Source organism: Astyanax mexicanus, chromosome 11 (genome assembly GCF_023375975.1).
Source record: "Astyanax mexicanus isolate ESR-SI-001 chromosome 11, AstMex3_surface, whole genome shotgun sequence".
In the NCBI taxonomy this organism is placed as follows: Eukaryota; Metazoa; Chordata; class Actinopteri; order Characiformes; family Acestrorhamphidae; genus Astyanax; species Astyanax mexicanus.
In genome coordinates this window covers 25,283,026-25,298,859 of record NC_064418.1, presented here as the reverse complement: position 1 = coordinate 25,298,859, position 15,834 = coordinate 25,283,026, and the positions used below count along the sequence as shown (strand labels likewise).

The following is a 15,834-nucleotide window of genomic DNA, read 5'->3' as shown; positions in this document are numbered from 1 at the left end:
TTACATTGAAACAATATATTGTGTAGCCCTATGTTAGGGATTTCTTACTTGGTTAAATGCTATCTTGTGAAATGGTAGCAAACAGTTAAAAATGTTTTTCTTTTTTTAGTTTAAACACAAACAGATCAACAGCGTAACAGAGCACAGTCTGAATAAATGTTTTACCTAGCAGTACATTCAGATTTCACAAGCTTTACTGCCAGATCCAGTGTTTTATATTATACACTGTTTAGATTGTCCTACATAGTTAGTACCTGCATGTGCATAACACAATATGTTGGATTGTAACCTGGTAGCATGAGTCACTTGCGTTTAGTTACTACAAAACAATAACTAAATCTGAGATGAGTTTAAATTATAACTGAAAAACCATGATCTCAGCCAACCATTAACTCTACTTTAGTAGAATGCTGTTTGTGCTGTGGTGCACTTACTCATTATGAGTAGCTGAGTGTTGCTGAATTTCAGTTTTCTGTCAGCAGAGGGTGTAATAGGACATGTTCTTGCTTGTTTGAGCTTCAGCTTACTGTATGTACTGTATGTTATATGAATTTTTGTTATATGCATTTTAAACAAATGACGCTATAGTGATTTGCTATATATGATAGATGAAGTCAGGTTTTTAATCAAGATGACTGGAAACAGATGAGTTTCAAGGACAAATTCTGGCCTTTACCACACAAATTGTTTTAAAATGCTGTTATGCAATAATCAAAGAGGCCTCCAGAGTTATTGATGCTCATCCATCTGAAAAAAAATACAAAGTCCTTCATCAGGCAAGTTCTAGACAAGAACGATGTGCATGGCTAGGTAACAAAGAGGGAGCCACTCCAAAAACAACTGTTGCCATAATATATATTAGTGGTGCCAATCGATAAAAAAAGTATAGAAAATAATCACAATAAAAGTGTGTAAATAATCTCAATTAATTAAACTTCCTTAATACTAAGCTTTGGAAAATGGGTATTTAAATGTGAATAAAAAATTGTGTTAAACACTTTTTAAATCCAATACCTAACTGTATTTTTGGGAAGGGTACAGTAATAATGACATAGTGTGGTTTAAACCTGGCAAACTATAGTACACTTTTTTTACTGTATTAAAATATCTCAGGGTAGTTTTTTTTTATGCATTTTAAACTACAATGTTGTAATGTGTTGAGAAAATAAAAACTAGTGTAGCTCCATATTCCACCTTGAACAGCTTGGAAGGAAAAAAAAAGGAAACGTGCCATCAACAGTGTGTTTGTTTGTGTGTGCATGACTACTTAAGTGTAAGAAAGAGAGAGAAAGAAATAAGAAAGAGACTATAAACTTCAACATAAATTAAAAGCTAATCTGCCTTCTGAACTCAACAGTAAGCGCTGCTCTTATATTGCTAAATAAAACTGCAAAATGACTAATGTGAATGCCCACATTTTGGGGGCAATTCTGAATCGATATATTACATAGCCATAATTCAAACACAGTAGTCTCACCCCAACTGTGAAGCATGGGGATGACAGGTTATGGTTTATAGTTGCTTTGCCCTGCAACCTGGACAACTTTTTATTAATATTGCAGTTGATACAAGGAAGCGATGGGCCAGATTCTTCCAATCCATTGCAAGATTCATCACCAGTTACAGTAAATGTTTGTTCAAAATTATTGCTGCTCAAGGGGCCACCACATATTTAAAGCTAAAGTTAATTTATTTCTGACTAAGGTATTAAAAACAATTAATACACATGCTAAAACTACAATGTTTTGTTTGATCTGGTTTGTTTTAATCTAGTTTAATGGCTTAAATGACTGGCTTAAAAGTCTGATCACATATCAGGCAAGAATATATGCAGAAATTTAGAAGTGTAAATGGGTTTACATATTTTCTAGTAACAAAATGATTTACTGCATCATCACGAAAGAGTTTTATTGTCTAAACAATAAATGTATTATTTATTGTAAAGTTTTATTAAATGTAAAGTGGTAACTGAAATGTAAAAAAACTGTAAAAGTGTATTGTGCAGAATGAATTAGTTGTAGAAGTTTATGTTTGGTGTATTCGTGTTTGCAAACATAAAAGTGTCTTTATGCCTGAACAGGAAGCAGGTTGAGGAACTTCAGGAAGCTCAAATGCTCAGAGGAAAACTCAGTGCTGCAAATCAGCTTAGTCTGCTCAGCAGCCACGAAGACCTTTCAGAGGCACTAGAGGGCGCATTTTTTGTTCAGGTACAGTATTGGCTCAAAACATCAGTCTTGTTAGTTAGAATTTTTTTTTTTTATAATTTTAATGATTTTCCTTTATAAGTCATTGGTTGTTCGGATCAGCAATTTCTTTTAAATACATCATATAGCAGATATTTAAGAAGTAAAATGAACTTTTACAGAAAGTGTGCAATAATTCTTTAAACAAATTTAGGCAGGTGTATAAATTTTGGGCTCCCCAACAGAAAAATGACATTAGTATTTAGTAGATCTTCCTTGCAGGAATAACAGCCTCTAAACACTCCCTATAGCTTCCAAGGGGAGTCTGGCTTCTGGATGAAGATATTTTGGACCATTCTTCTTTATAAAACATCTCCAGTTCAGTCAGGTTTGATGGTTTCTGAGCCCGCTTTAAATCACACCACAGATTTTCAATAATATTCAGGTCTGGGGACTGAGATGATCATTCCAGAACATTGTACTTGTTTCTCTATATTAATGCTTTAGTAAATTTAGAGCAGTGTTTAGGGTGTTTAGGGTCATTGTCTTTTTGAAGTATCCAGCCCCGACGCATTTTTTTTTTACTTTGTCACTGATTCTTAAACATTGTTCTCAGAAATCTACTGATATTGACTGGAATCCATGCGACCCTCAACTTTAACAAGATTCCCAGTACCTGTACTGATCACACAGCCCCAGTGTTTTGTCTTGGAATGCTGTGTTCTTCTTCTGACATGCATACTGCCCTCCAAATAACTCAATTCAGTCCACTGCACCTTATTCCAAAATGAAGCTGTCTTGTCCGAATGTGCTTTAGCTTTAGCGTACCTCAAGTGACTCCATCTGCAGCAAGATGATGATGTAGGTGTTTGGAACTGGTCTGTGGGTTGACTTAACTGTTATCATCCTTCTCCTCTGCTTATCTGAGATTTTTCTTGGCCAGCAACTTTGGGCCTTAACTAGAACTGTGCTGGGCTGGGCAGAACATTTCCTCACTATGTTCCTCACAGTAGAAACTGACAGCTGAAATCTCTGAGATAGCTCTTTGTATCCTTCCCCTAAACCATGCATTATGCATTACAAAAGCACAATTTTTTTCTTTTAAGGAAAAGGTTTATAGTAATAAAGTCTTGCTTAATTTCCTTTATCTAATGAGACCATGACCTTTTTAATATATATGACCTTGCCTTTAAACACTTGGTCAGTGTGTGTTCAAAATATAAGTGAGTACATTTTTTTAACAGCTCTTTGACGTTTCTGTAAATGCCTTTCAGTAAATTCTTTGGTATGATAAGCTGGTTTTATTGTGAAACATTACCTTGTACGTTTCTGTTCTGTTTCAGTTTAAGATGACTGTGTGTGTCTTGTTTTAGCAGTGGTATGCCCCCTCTCTGGTTTGTGTAGTAAGATAATCTGCTTAGTAAGAATGATTTATGTAGTAAGAAACGTTCTCAAAGTGCAAGGAAGAGCTCAGGACAGTTTGGGTCATTTGGTTTTGAGTTTGTGGCAGTGATTAGTGTGGAAATAAGTGCATAAGGTAATTGTATTGGATCTCATATCCTTTGAGACTAAGAAAAAAAATATATAACCTAATTAAATTTTGAAATAATTAAAAATAATGTATAAGTTTAGCTTGAAATAAACAGGTTAATTTGAGTTTTTATTTATGTGTATTAAAAAGGACTTTATGCAGCTTTGCCATCAAGCTGCCAGTGTTCAGAGGGAGCACAATTGGCCTTGCTCAATCCGGGTGGGTAGATGGTGCTCTCCCCATCACGCTAAAGGTGGCGCCGGACGGCACGAGGCGTCTGTGAGCGGATGTATCAGAATCTAGCCGCTGTGCTTTCCTCCGAGTGCACTAGCCTCTCAGGCAATGATTAATCAGCAGCAGCTTGAAAAAAGGGGTGACTGACTTCACATGTGTCGAAGGAGGCGTGTGCTCGTCCGCATCCTTCAAGAGTCGCAGGTGCAACCGGTGATGGGGACGCACAAAGGGGTGGGACAATTGGATGACAAAATGGGGAAACATCAGAAATAAATTTATATAAAAAAAAAGGACTTTATAATTCTGATGTAGAAAATTTTTATTTACATTATGGTCCAAAATTATTTACACCTACTGTTAATGTAAAAGACAAATGTATTGTGTATCAAATACTGGATAGCACCTCAATAACATGTATATAAACTAATAAAGTCAGGGAATATTTTACTATGTTATTTAATTACAAGTGTGCTAGTTATTACTGTGCAGTTTTACCAGACTAAACGTAAATTTTGCCAAGCCAAATGTGCAAAGACCTTACTCCATTACGTTGATGTTGATCAAATGTTGCCAAATTTGTCATGTATTTTTATAAATGTATTTATTTATTTACTGTCTCGCAAAGTAATATGTTCTCACTTCTATCTAAAAACTTAAATTTTACTTCATCTCTGTATGATTTTGGTTGGCAGGAGTGTGTGTTTGAGGAGCTGGAGGCCAAGAAGAGCGTGTTCCAGGCCGTGGAAAATCATGTGGGTGAGGGCGTCGTCCTGAGCAGCTCCACCTCCTGTCTAATGCCGAGCAACGTCTTCTCTCTGGTCCAGAACCGCACACGCTGCATTATATCCCACCCGGTCAGTGAGGCTTGTGTTTCTCACACCTTTGCTTTTGACTGTTGTGTTACTTTTTGTGATCCAGTATGAATGAGATACAGGTCATGCACTTGCTTTTCATTCTTGTTCTCCTCAGAGTTTGACTTCATACAAAATTAGCAGAAATAATCTGAAGTTTAAAAATGTACTGATTTCCTTTTGATAAAAACAGTAGTTTTTAAAAACTGATTAACTACTGGTACTAATATGGTAAAATAAAGTAATACTACTACAGCTGAACTATGGGAACATGCACAGCTATATAATTGCTGAGCTAGTAGAATGCTAATTTCGTCATGTTTTGGCTTAAGGCAGCCACTTTTACAGTCATGGGTCAGTGGGTAGGTACATACAGGATAAGTGCAGTTTAAAACTAAAGCATTTTTTTAGGTACATAGTTATTGTTTTATGTTTTAAATATATCACAGGAGTATTTAATTAGATTTCAGTGCGGTCCAAATAGAGAAAATATCATTTTTAACTAATAGTCCGCCTATTAGTGACCTCTGATATATCAGAATGGATATAGGATTCTAGCCTATGTTCCTTGTTATAACAAAATTAAACAATAAAGGATGATGAAATGATCAATAATCAACAATTTTTGAAAGGTTAAAATAAAATGCATCTTGTATATCTTTTTTCTGTGTTTTGTATGAGTTTGAAATTGATTGTACACTGGCATGCAGAAGTTTAAGCACTGCAAAACTTCTGTTACTGTTAATCTACTATTAAATCAAAGTATGATTAAGTAAAAGATTACTAAAAAGCAGATAATTGCTTTTTTTGTTATAAGGAAGATTGTTTCACTCTTTCACAGTTTCAACATAAAAAGTAAAAGAGCCTGGAGCAAAAGGTTGGGCATCCTGTATGGTCAGTACTTAGTAACACACCCTTTGACTGGTATTACATGCATTTCAGTTCTTGTTTAGGGATTTTTAGCCTGAAGGTTTTTTAGTTCTGTGAGATTTTTGCGGTAAATTGCATGAACTGTCCTTTTGATGACTGTTCACAGATTTTTGATGATATTTAGATAGGGGACTGATAGGACCTAGTTTGCAGCTTGCATCTTCTGATGTAGTCCAGTGTATGTAAAGGATTTGTTTAGGAACAGTTCTCCTCTGATAACAATACCAGGAAACTAATATTTGGTTTGTCTAACTTGAGCATGATGCTACTTTACTTCTTTTACTCTAAACCTGCACCAAACAAAAAAATGAAAACTAATCTTCGAAAAATGTTAAAAAGTGAGTTGGTTCTCTTTAATTCAGCTTAATTAACAATTGTTCAAAGAGTCAAACAACAGACTTCGCTCCCAAGTGCTTCTTATGTGCTGAATCTGCAATAAACATTCCAAAAAATGAAGGGGGCCAGACAGCACTTGTATAATGTCCAGTATATTTATTGATCTATTTACTAGCGGGTCTGGTTTTGGTGAACACGCTGAGGAAGGCCTGAGGGTCGAAACGTTTGTGTTTTTTCTGTGAGTCAAATAAATATACTGAACATTTATACAATTGCTGTCCGACCCTCTTTTTTGTTTTTCAATTAACTCTTGTACAAAATCCAACTTAACCAAAGTCGAAACAACAATAAAGTTTAAAATGAGCCAGAAAGAAAGCATTAGATGTCATATGATCAAGAATTGCTGTATGTTAAACAGAAAAAAAGAGTAGCAGAATGGAAGGAAGTTGCAGATTGGACTTTGACTCCATCTTTTTCCTCTTAGTGTAGAAATTATTGTCCCATCATATGAGGAGAAAGGTCTTTGTTTTGTAGCCATTTGCACTGTCCTTCAGAGCTGAATGGTTCACTCTACTGGGTAAATGTTTAATCCCCAATGCCAAATATTAGGGAGCAGCAAGACCTTCACACTGAAAGAGGAAACAGACATTAGCATCTATTGAGAATCTATTGAGTGCGTTCTTTTCCTTAAATTACGTCATGCTGAAATTTTGATGTAACTTTGTTTAACCTCCATCACAGGTAAACCCTCCCTACTATGTGCGCTTGGTGGAGTTGGTTCCTCACCCAGAGACTCTTCCTGTGGTTATGGACATGGCCTATGAGCTGATGACAGAGGTGGGACAGGCACCTGTGCGTATTCTGAAGGAAATTGATGGCTTTGCATTGAACCGTGTCCAGTACGCCATCATAGCGGAGTGCTGGAGATTGGTCAAGGTGAGCCAGTTAGTTTGTAACTGTCGTGACCATTGCATTAAAATTATACTGTATTTTAGAATTATAACAGAAAGAATAAGTAAGAACTTAAGAAAGAAAGTTAATTTTAGGTATGCACATTACACACGCCATTAACAGTTTTGTCAAGTAATTAAATAAACCCTAAACAAGTCACAATTATTATCCCAAACAGTTCCCTCAGTATAACAAGCACCTTTTTGATCTTCTGTTGCAAATATCACAGATATGGAGCTTAGTTATGCACTCAAATCCTGTAATAGGTTCCTGGACTTGCAAAGAAAAAAAAAATAATGGCTGCAATTTTGGGCTTATGTCCATCAGTGTGCTCCACTATCTCAAGAAAAAAAAGGCAGGACAACATGGAGAAGGAGTATATGCCGACTCGCCGGTATTTGTTGCAAAGAACACAAGTGTATCATACTACACCTGGAGATGATAGATAACACAATGTTTTTACACTGTTTCTCCTGTTAGATTTGCCAAGCAGTCGGCTTATCTTTGCTTGGACAGGACATTCTATCTTTACCTGTATAGGATTTCTGTGTTACAGTGTATCAGATGCAAAAACTCCCCTGAGAGATTCTGTTGTCACTGAGACTGTGTTATTTGTTACACATCTCCTTGATTTTCTGAGCAGAAGTGGCCTTGTGTTGAGTTTTTGAGACGCAATTTAGTTTCCTTACACCAGTTTCCATAGTAAAAACAATCCAAATAATGGTGGAATAGTGGAGGCAGTGGAAGAGTCTTTTAACCACTCACTTGGCCTGTATGCTAGAACTGTGTTTTAGTTTTCCCTGCACTGAAGAGCATTAGCAAAAAAAAAAAGTATTATGTAGTTTTCTACAATTTAAAAAAAAAAAAACACATTGGATGCAATCACTTTGGCTTGTAGAACATAAAACCTACTAGAACGACAATCATTTTGTGGTAATTTAATTTTAGAATAAAGTGTGTTCACTGGCATTGCTAGTGATGTTTTTTTATGAACAGTGTTGGGTAATTAAACTTCCAAATTGGGTAAAAAAAAAAAAAAGGCAAAATTAGAAATAATTAATTTTTAAATAAAAAGTAAAAGAGAAAATTGTTAAATGGCTATGTACCGGCACACCAGCTATTTTATTTAGTATTTATGAAAATACTTCTTTATCATATGGGTAAATTCTTTAACACGTCTGAGAATTAGAGGAAGACTGAGGTAAGGATTGATTGACATGTATAGACTACTTTGGCTTAACTTTGTTCTCTTTTTCCTTTTCTGTCAGTGAGCTTTGTTTTAAAAGAGCCCTGAATCTTTTATGTTGCAGGTGTCCCTTTTTTGTTTGTCTTTCTTTTTCCTGCTGGCAGCCCAATCTTCCTTCTGCCACACATGTAAATAATCTCAGCTGGATGTTCCATAGCTGTCCTCTTTTTAACCAAAAAAATGTCCTGTTCAGGAACTAGTGGTGTCACTTGTTTCCTGCGTCACCAACAAAGATTGTTTAGCACAGCCTTAATGGAACCTGAGCATGTGCTTGAATGCCAGTAGTTCCATTTAGCAGTTCAGATTTGGATGCTCCAAACTTTACCTTTTTAAAGGGTTCAGGCTTGTCAGGTGGCATGAAAGATAAAGTGTGCTCCTGTGCTTAATTATGAGAGCGTAGACTACTTTCCTTTCCCTGAAATGTTTGTGTTGTCCTCAAAGGTCCATATCCTGAGTGTGAGTAGTGAAGTGGGAAATGCTGTGTGTACCAAAAAGAACTCAGGAGTAACTTTTACCATTTGTGTTCAAACTGAGTTCTTAATTTTTATGTAATAATATTCCAGCACTAATGTTTATTAATTCTAATATTAATATCTAATACTAATATTAATTATTTTTTATATATATTTTCTAGTGTGTGAACAACTTAATATAATAGTTTTTGCATACCCTACAGATCTCTGTGCATAGTGATAGGATCTTTCAGCAAGAGTGGAATAAATGTATATTATATTATATTATATTATATTATATATTCTGGTACATACAATCTTCTGGGTGCTAGGCTAAGATTTACATGATTGCACACTGGATGATTACATAAATAACAATCAAATGCAGTCTGCATGAGATAATTTATTCAACATTTTAGCAGTTTTTTATGTTTTCAGATACCTCAGGGTATGTGTCACATAACTAAGATGCATTTGTTTACTTTTCAAAGTGCGAGTTTTGAAGATTGCAAAATAAAACACTTAAAAAAAAAAAAAAAAAGAATTTATCATTTTTATGTTTATTAAAAATTGCTTGATCAAACAGTGACTTGTTTGTTGAGAAAATGAAACGGACAGTGTTAGAATAAGCTGTTTTTCACAAAGGACAGACACTGCCTGAGGAAAGCCTTGAGGTAGGTCTTCAAAGGCTTACAAGCTTATTTATTTAAATCAGCATTAAAGTTACAATAAACAACTGGTTGAGGGCAATGCCAGCAAACATTATCTCTTAATGGCCTTGCAATATAGATGATGTTTCACTTGGTGTCTGATGATTGCAGACATAAGCAAAATTGGTTGCAGCCTATGTTTAGAATGTGGTTTAACCTGGTGGGCGGAAGAACTGGCAGTGAAGCTGGACGCACAAGAAGTATTGGTTGAAAGACCCCTCCAGGTCACTCTGTGGTGAAATGTGAAGTATGTGTTAAATGTGAGTTCACAACATTCAGTGTTCACATGTATTGTATTTTGAGTACTGAAAACTAATGTTTAAGTTAATCAAATGAGAAACAATAACAATATAGACCTAGATTGTTAGTTAGTGCTAACATTTTTGTAGTAAATTAGTAGACAACATATGTGTATGTGTATTTCTAATTTTTCCCATTTTCTCCCCAATTTACACGGCCAATTACCCAACCCACTCATCAGGACTCCCCCTATCACAAGTAATGCCCCAACACACCAGGAGGGTGAAGACTAACACATGCTTCCTCCAATATATGTGAAGCCAGCCACTGCTTCTTTTCAAGCTGCTGCTGATGCAGCATTGCCGAGCAGCATCACAGCGCGTTCGGAGGAATGCGCAGTGACTCAGTTCCGGTACATCAGCTCACAGACGCCCTGTGTTGTGGACATCACCCTAGGAGTGATGTGGGGAGAAAGCGCCATCTACCCACCCAGAGGGAGCAGGGCCAATTTTGCTCCCTCTGAGCGCCAGCAGCTTGATAAGCAGAGGTTTTGGCCTCCCATTTAACTCAAAACACATTTTTGCTCAATAATAATATAGCTCAAACATCTCCATACTTACTATATATACAACTACATACCCCCTCATTCACTATATAAAGAAGTACACAAGGCGTAACACTACACTTTTAATATTTCAAATATATAAATTAATATAAAGTGTTCTATTACAAATATGTAGTATTCTATAGATTGTGAATCTTTAATTTCATAGCTTGCATAAGACTACTTGGGAAAGGGAGTAGGTTTATTCCTCTTTTGTTGTATTTTACATACACTAGAAGCAAGGTTGACAAGATTTTTTAACTCTTAAACATTTTAAAATAAGTAGGCAGGAATTTATTTAATTGTTTTAATATCCTGATATGTGGAAATGGGGCCTCAAACTAGCATTGCATGACTGGATTCATATGGTGTCACATTTAAAGCTAACTATTTAAGCTAAAATAATCTACCTTCATTTGATCACAATGTTAAAATTCACTAGTGTTTACAGTATCGTTAGGAGTTCTGTTCTATTAAACTGACTTAAATAATTCATCCATTTAACCATTGCTTTTGTTCTTTTTACAAAATCAATGATATCTGCAAATTGGCAGTGAGTATTAGGGCGTGACTTTATCTGATTTTTATTTAAACATTTCTCAAAGTAAATGTGACTGACTTTTGTGACGTCACTAAAGATAGAAGTGGCTACGTAACAGTCCCCCCCCCCACACACACAATGCACAAACTGAACACACACACACACATAGGCTAGGCTTAGAGTTTGAAACACAAACACAGTCACACTCAGAGTTCAGTTTGGGCCATTGAGAGAGAGCCAGTGCTGGAAAGTGGAGCAGCTGAGAAAGCTGCTGCTTGCCTCCGGTGATTACCGCAGAGGAAAGGCCTCTTTTCAAAACTCCCGCAGCCAGTGCGCCGCCCAGCCATGGCCAGATAACGGCCTCGTTGTTGCCCACGGGAAACGAACAAAGACCACCCTGTCCCCCTCCCTGTCTCTACCCCCCCTCTTCTACCAGGTCTGTGTCCAAGCTTTGATTTCAGGTCGGTCAGGCAGTAGGTATCTGTAGCCTGAGGTAATGTGAGTGCAGAGCGGGCCCAAAGCCTGGCACTACCACCCCTACCCCCCTATACCGTCCCATTGTTCTGAGGGTACAGTATTAGATGATGAGGGAAATCCAATACAGTGAGAGCAGTTTTAGTGCTCTTCTCCTGGGATAAGAGGGAAAGACGGTCACTGTTTTCAGCTCAGACTAAGGGACCAATGTGACCAAATGTGCCAGCTACAGAAAATGGCAGGAAGTTCTTCTCTTAGGATGTAACCTTTCATTACATAACAGGAAGTCACAAGACTTATTTCAGCCTGAGTAAAAAGGACTTGCTAAAAATGGAACAAATGTAAACTTTTGTTAATTTTGTTAAGTTTAGACTGCAGTCATATCAGATTTGTTTCTCATATCAGATCTGTTGAGATGACTGTTCGCCTTATTATTTGCACGTGATTCGCATTTACAAACATCACAAACATATCTGCATGGGTTGCTGTGGTATCGGCATCAGTAACTAAACTTTGGTGCTTTTCTGGGACCCCCGCACTTTCATCACTGACTTTGATGAGCATCCAGAGCGTCTAGGGTGACACATCTGATTCTGCATTCCAAGCCACCTCCAAATGTGGCTTGGTTTTAATTAGAAAATTAAATCTGGATACAGTCTAGATCAGGGGTGTCCAAACTTTTTTTGTTTGGGGACAAAAGGAGAAATATATTTGAAGTCACGGGCCACAGACTCTGTAATAAAACAAATAATGAAATATACCACTTTAAATAATACATTTTCCTGATTACTTTCATTTACACACTATTTTACTTGACTTACTATCTTTATCTATCTTTGACAGTATTGTGTAAACTAAGATTTTTCAAATTTATGTTTCATTTCATGATGTCTCTTAATATCAAACTCCTTATGGCAACTTTTAAACTCTTTTGCCCTTTTTCTGTGCTATAACTGCACACCCTCTCCGCTTTTAGACTCTTTGGCCCGTTTTTCTGCGCTACAACTGCGCACCCTCTCCGCTTTTAGACTCTTTGGCCCGTTTTTCTGCGCTACAACTGCGCACCCTCTCCGCTTTTAGACTCTTTGGCCCGTTTTCCTGTGCTACGACTTCACTCGCGCCACGTTTAGAATCTTTGACCCGTTTTCCTGCGCTACAACTTCACTCGTGCCGCTTTTAGACTCTTTGGCCCGTTTTTCTGCGCTACAACTGCGCACCCTCTCCGCTTTTAGACTCTTTGACCCGTTTTTCTGCGCTACAACTGCGCACCCTCTCCGCTTTTAGACTCTTTGGCCCGTTTTTCTGCGCTACAACTGCGCACCCTCTCCGCTTTTTGACTCTTTCCCCCGTTTTCCTGCGCTACAACTTCACTCTCGCCGCTTTTAGACTCTTTGGCCCGTTCCTGACACCTAGTGTTCAAACTTTTAATCTCACATTATAAAAACCTGCTTAACAGCGGCCCAACTTTCATTCTATTTGCGGCCCGCGGGCCGCAGTTTGGACACCCCTGGTCTAGATATATATGTATACAAGCGTTTTGGCTGTTTAAAAACACCTCCAAGGTTTTTTAGACTTTTTTTTTTTTTTAGACTTATCTTTGTTGTCATAAAGATTGAGAAAAAAACTTTTTGTAGACTCTGCACAACCCATGCAAGTTTCTGGCTTAATCTATTATATTTTATGTATGAGATATAAGTATATTGTAAGTGTGTTATATCTCAGTAACATAATACAAGAAGATGATAAATCCTGACAACCTAACATCTGGTGTTGCGCATAGGGCTCCCCTATGCTATACTCTCCCACTCACTTACTATTACCTACGCAACACTAACAAGATCCTCCACCTAACAGCTAGATTTCTGTAGCCGTGTATGATCTGATCAGCAACACATAATCGTAACATGAAGACCCGACTCCTTACAGCTAAGTTGCTGTGTACGTTTATGATCCAATCAGCAACGTTTAATTTCTCATTTACTTCCTATGTAGTAAACAACATAAGACATAAAACTGATGACTACATGTACAGAGCACTGCATTTGTTTTTTTTTTTGACAGGAATAAATGCAAATATGTTCAATTATAACTATACAATGCAATGTTTAGATATAGAATCTTTAATTGCATGAATTACATAGTGCTCAATATAGAGAGTACTGTATGAGTTCTGATTTTCATCCTTCATCATTATGTTTTAATGTATATTAACATGAACTACTATCATATCATACATCACTGTGCCAAAAAAAAAAAAGTTTTACAGGAAAAAATCTGATCCTTGTGAACAGAGCTGGAGTTAAACATGAAATATGTGTTTCACTGCACTGTTGTATTAAATATGTATATAAATATTGTAAATATTTACCATGACCGTAATTTCAGCATTCAAACATTACCGTCCACAATGGGGGTTTAATTACATGTGTGCTTGTGTTAGATATTTTAAATAAATATGTTCGCACACCTGAGTTTGTTGTTTTTGGTGTATTCTTCAGGATGGAGTGATCTCAGTGAAGGACATTGATCTGGTGATGTCAGAGGGTCTGGGCATGCGCTATGCGTTCATCGGCCCCATTGAAACCATGCACCTCAACGCACCAGAGGGCAAGTTACTTTTTTTGTTAATGGAATTTAGAATAGCTGAATGTCTAAAGGATGATTTACATAATTGCTTTAGAGTTTTCATTTCATTTCGTGAAAAGTTCATTTTGGTTTGGCTACCCTTTGGTTAGTACAGAGGACCAGCCTTTTATTAGAACACATGACTGTTACCACTGCATGTCCCACATGCCCTGTGTATGTTGATAAATGTCTAGGTGTGAAAGAGACAGAGACAGAAAGCGTGTGTGTTTTAAGGAGGCCTCATGTTCGTGGTGAATATGAGAGGACAGTGTGAAATCTGCAGGATGGTCTTGCTCTGCAAGGCCATGTGAATACAAGGCTCTCTTTTGATGCTTGCAGATGAACTAGTGCTCTCACTTCACTTGCCCTGTCCCAACAGCCCTATTTTTATAACCTTATAATACAAATTATAGAACAATTTGTCAGTGTGAGGCTGTCAGTGTATTACCAAGTTTAATCCTTATTTATGCAGTATGTATGAGTGCTGTGTTTAAGGAAAGAACTGAGGCTGAGGATTTTGCTCTTGACCGTTCACATCGTCTCTCTGCGAGCAGCTCATGAAAGCACTCATGCTTATTCATCTGATACTCCTCAAGGTTCTGCACAGTGAGACTGAGGAAAACAAATCACTAGAAGTTTCACTTAAAACAGTCATTCTGGCTGTAAATCAGAATGGTTTACGACTAGAGCCAAAGCCTTTCTGTCGTACCTGTTTGGGGTCATTTGTAAGGAGTTAAGCTTCAAGAATTTCACAACAGAGTAAGAAAGAGCTGGTCCGTATTTGGTGATTTTTGCTTTTTGTATGCATAGGGTAGTAATGTAGGCTAGATTTGCTCAAGCACTATAACCTACTTGGTTTGACATACAAACACAATTTATATGATTCATGTCTAAAATCTGTCTCTTCAGGTCTAGAGGACTACCTAAAACGCTACCGAGAGGGCATGAGGAGAGTGCTGTCTAGTTTTGGGCCTATTCCTGAGTTTGATGGAGAAGCGGCAGCTAGAATCAATAAAGTATGAGCGATTTTTCTGGATGTAATTGTCTAAATTAAAATCTAGTTGAAACTATGCCATTTGTACCAAACCCCCCAACAAGGGTAGAGGATGTCATTTAGTATTTTATTGATGCAATCTTCCTTCACAACTTGCTTAGTTTGCCAGTATTTGATTAGGGATTCCACTAATTACAGACATTTTACATTGTACACCAAAGCAAGAAAGGTGATACCAGCTGTAGTACCACTATGTGCATGCAGTTTATGGGAAAGTATTATATGTAACTATACTTTTCAAAAGTGTAGGGTATATACACTACACTATATGACCAAATGTATCACCAATATAATGATTTCAAATTACAAATGTGGGCTAGAGGAGTATAAGACCCCAGCATTGAGCTGTGGAGCAATATAACTATGTTCTCTAGAATGATTGTGCTCCATCTAGTACTTAACTTCCATTCAGTAGTAAATCTCCCAAAAGCAGGATAAAGAGAAATCTGTAAGCATGTGTCACATTTTTGTCCCTGTAGTGTATATAGAAGAATATAATAAGAGTTTTCCCCTACCATGCAATACAGGTAAGAATGGGTTAATCTTACTTTTAATTACTTTATTTATCCCTGCAGGAAATCTGTGAGCTCATCCCAAATGACCAGGAGCACCTCTCTGCCAGAAGAGAGAGAAGGGATCAGCTGCTGATGGGATTGGCTAAACTGAAGAAATGAATGAATGAATGAATGAATGAATGTCATGCCCCATCTCTCTTTCACACACACACACTCTGAGCTGAAGCAGTGATTGAAGGAAACAAGAAGCACAGGCTTGCTCAGGAAGGGTTTTTTACACTGGAATATCTGCTTTCAAAAGTGGCTGGAGTTCCAGTTATTAAATGTTTGATTAATTAATTAAAGCCATTGATTTCT

General features: G+C 37.1%; 1 protein-coding gene across 1 annotated transcript in view; it reads left to right on the top strand.

Moving 5' to 3' along the window:
- The window catches only part of cryl1 (crystallin, lambda 1), a 17,345-nt gene extending 1,511 nt beyond the window's left edge, over nucleotides 1-15,834 (top strand). Inside the window, 6 exon segments of the mRNA NM_001319964.1 lie at nucleotides 2,081-2,207; nucleotides 4,641-4,802; nucleotides 6,807-7,001; nucleotides 13,782-13,890; nucleotides 14,818-14,924; nucleotides 15,538-15,834. Of these exon segments, the coding sequence (NP_001306893.1) occupies nucleotides 2,081-2,207; nucleotides 4,641-4,802; nucleotides 6,807-7,001; nucleotides 13,782-13,890; nucleotides 14,818-14,924; nucleotides 15,538-15,636 (799 nt within the window). The 3' untranslated portion in view covers nucleotides 15,637-15,834.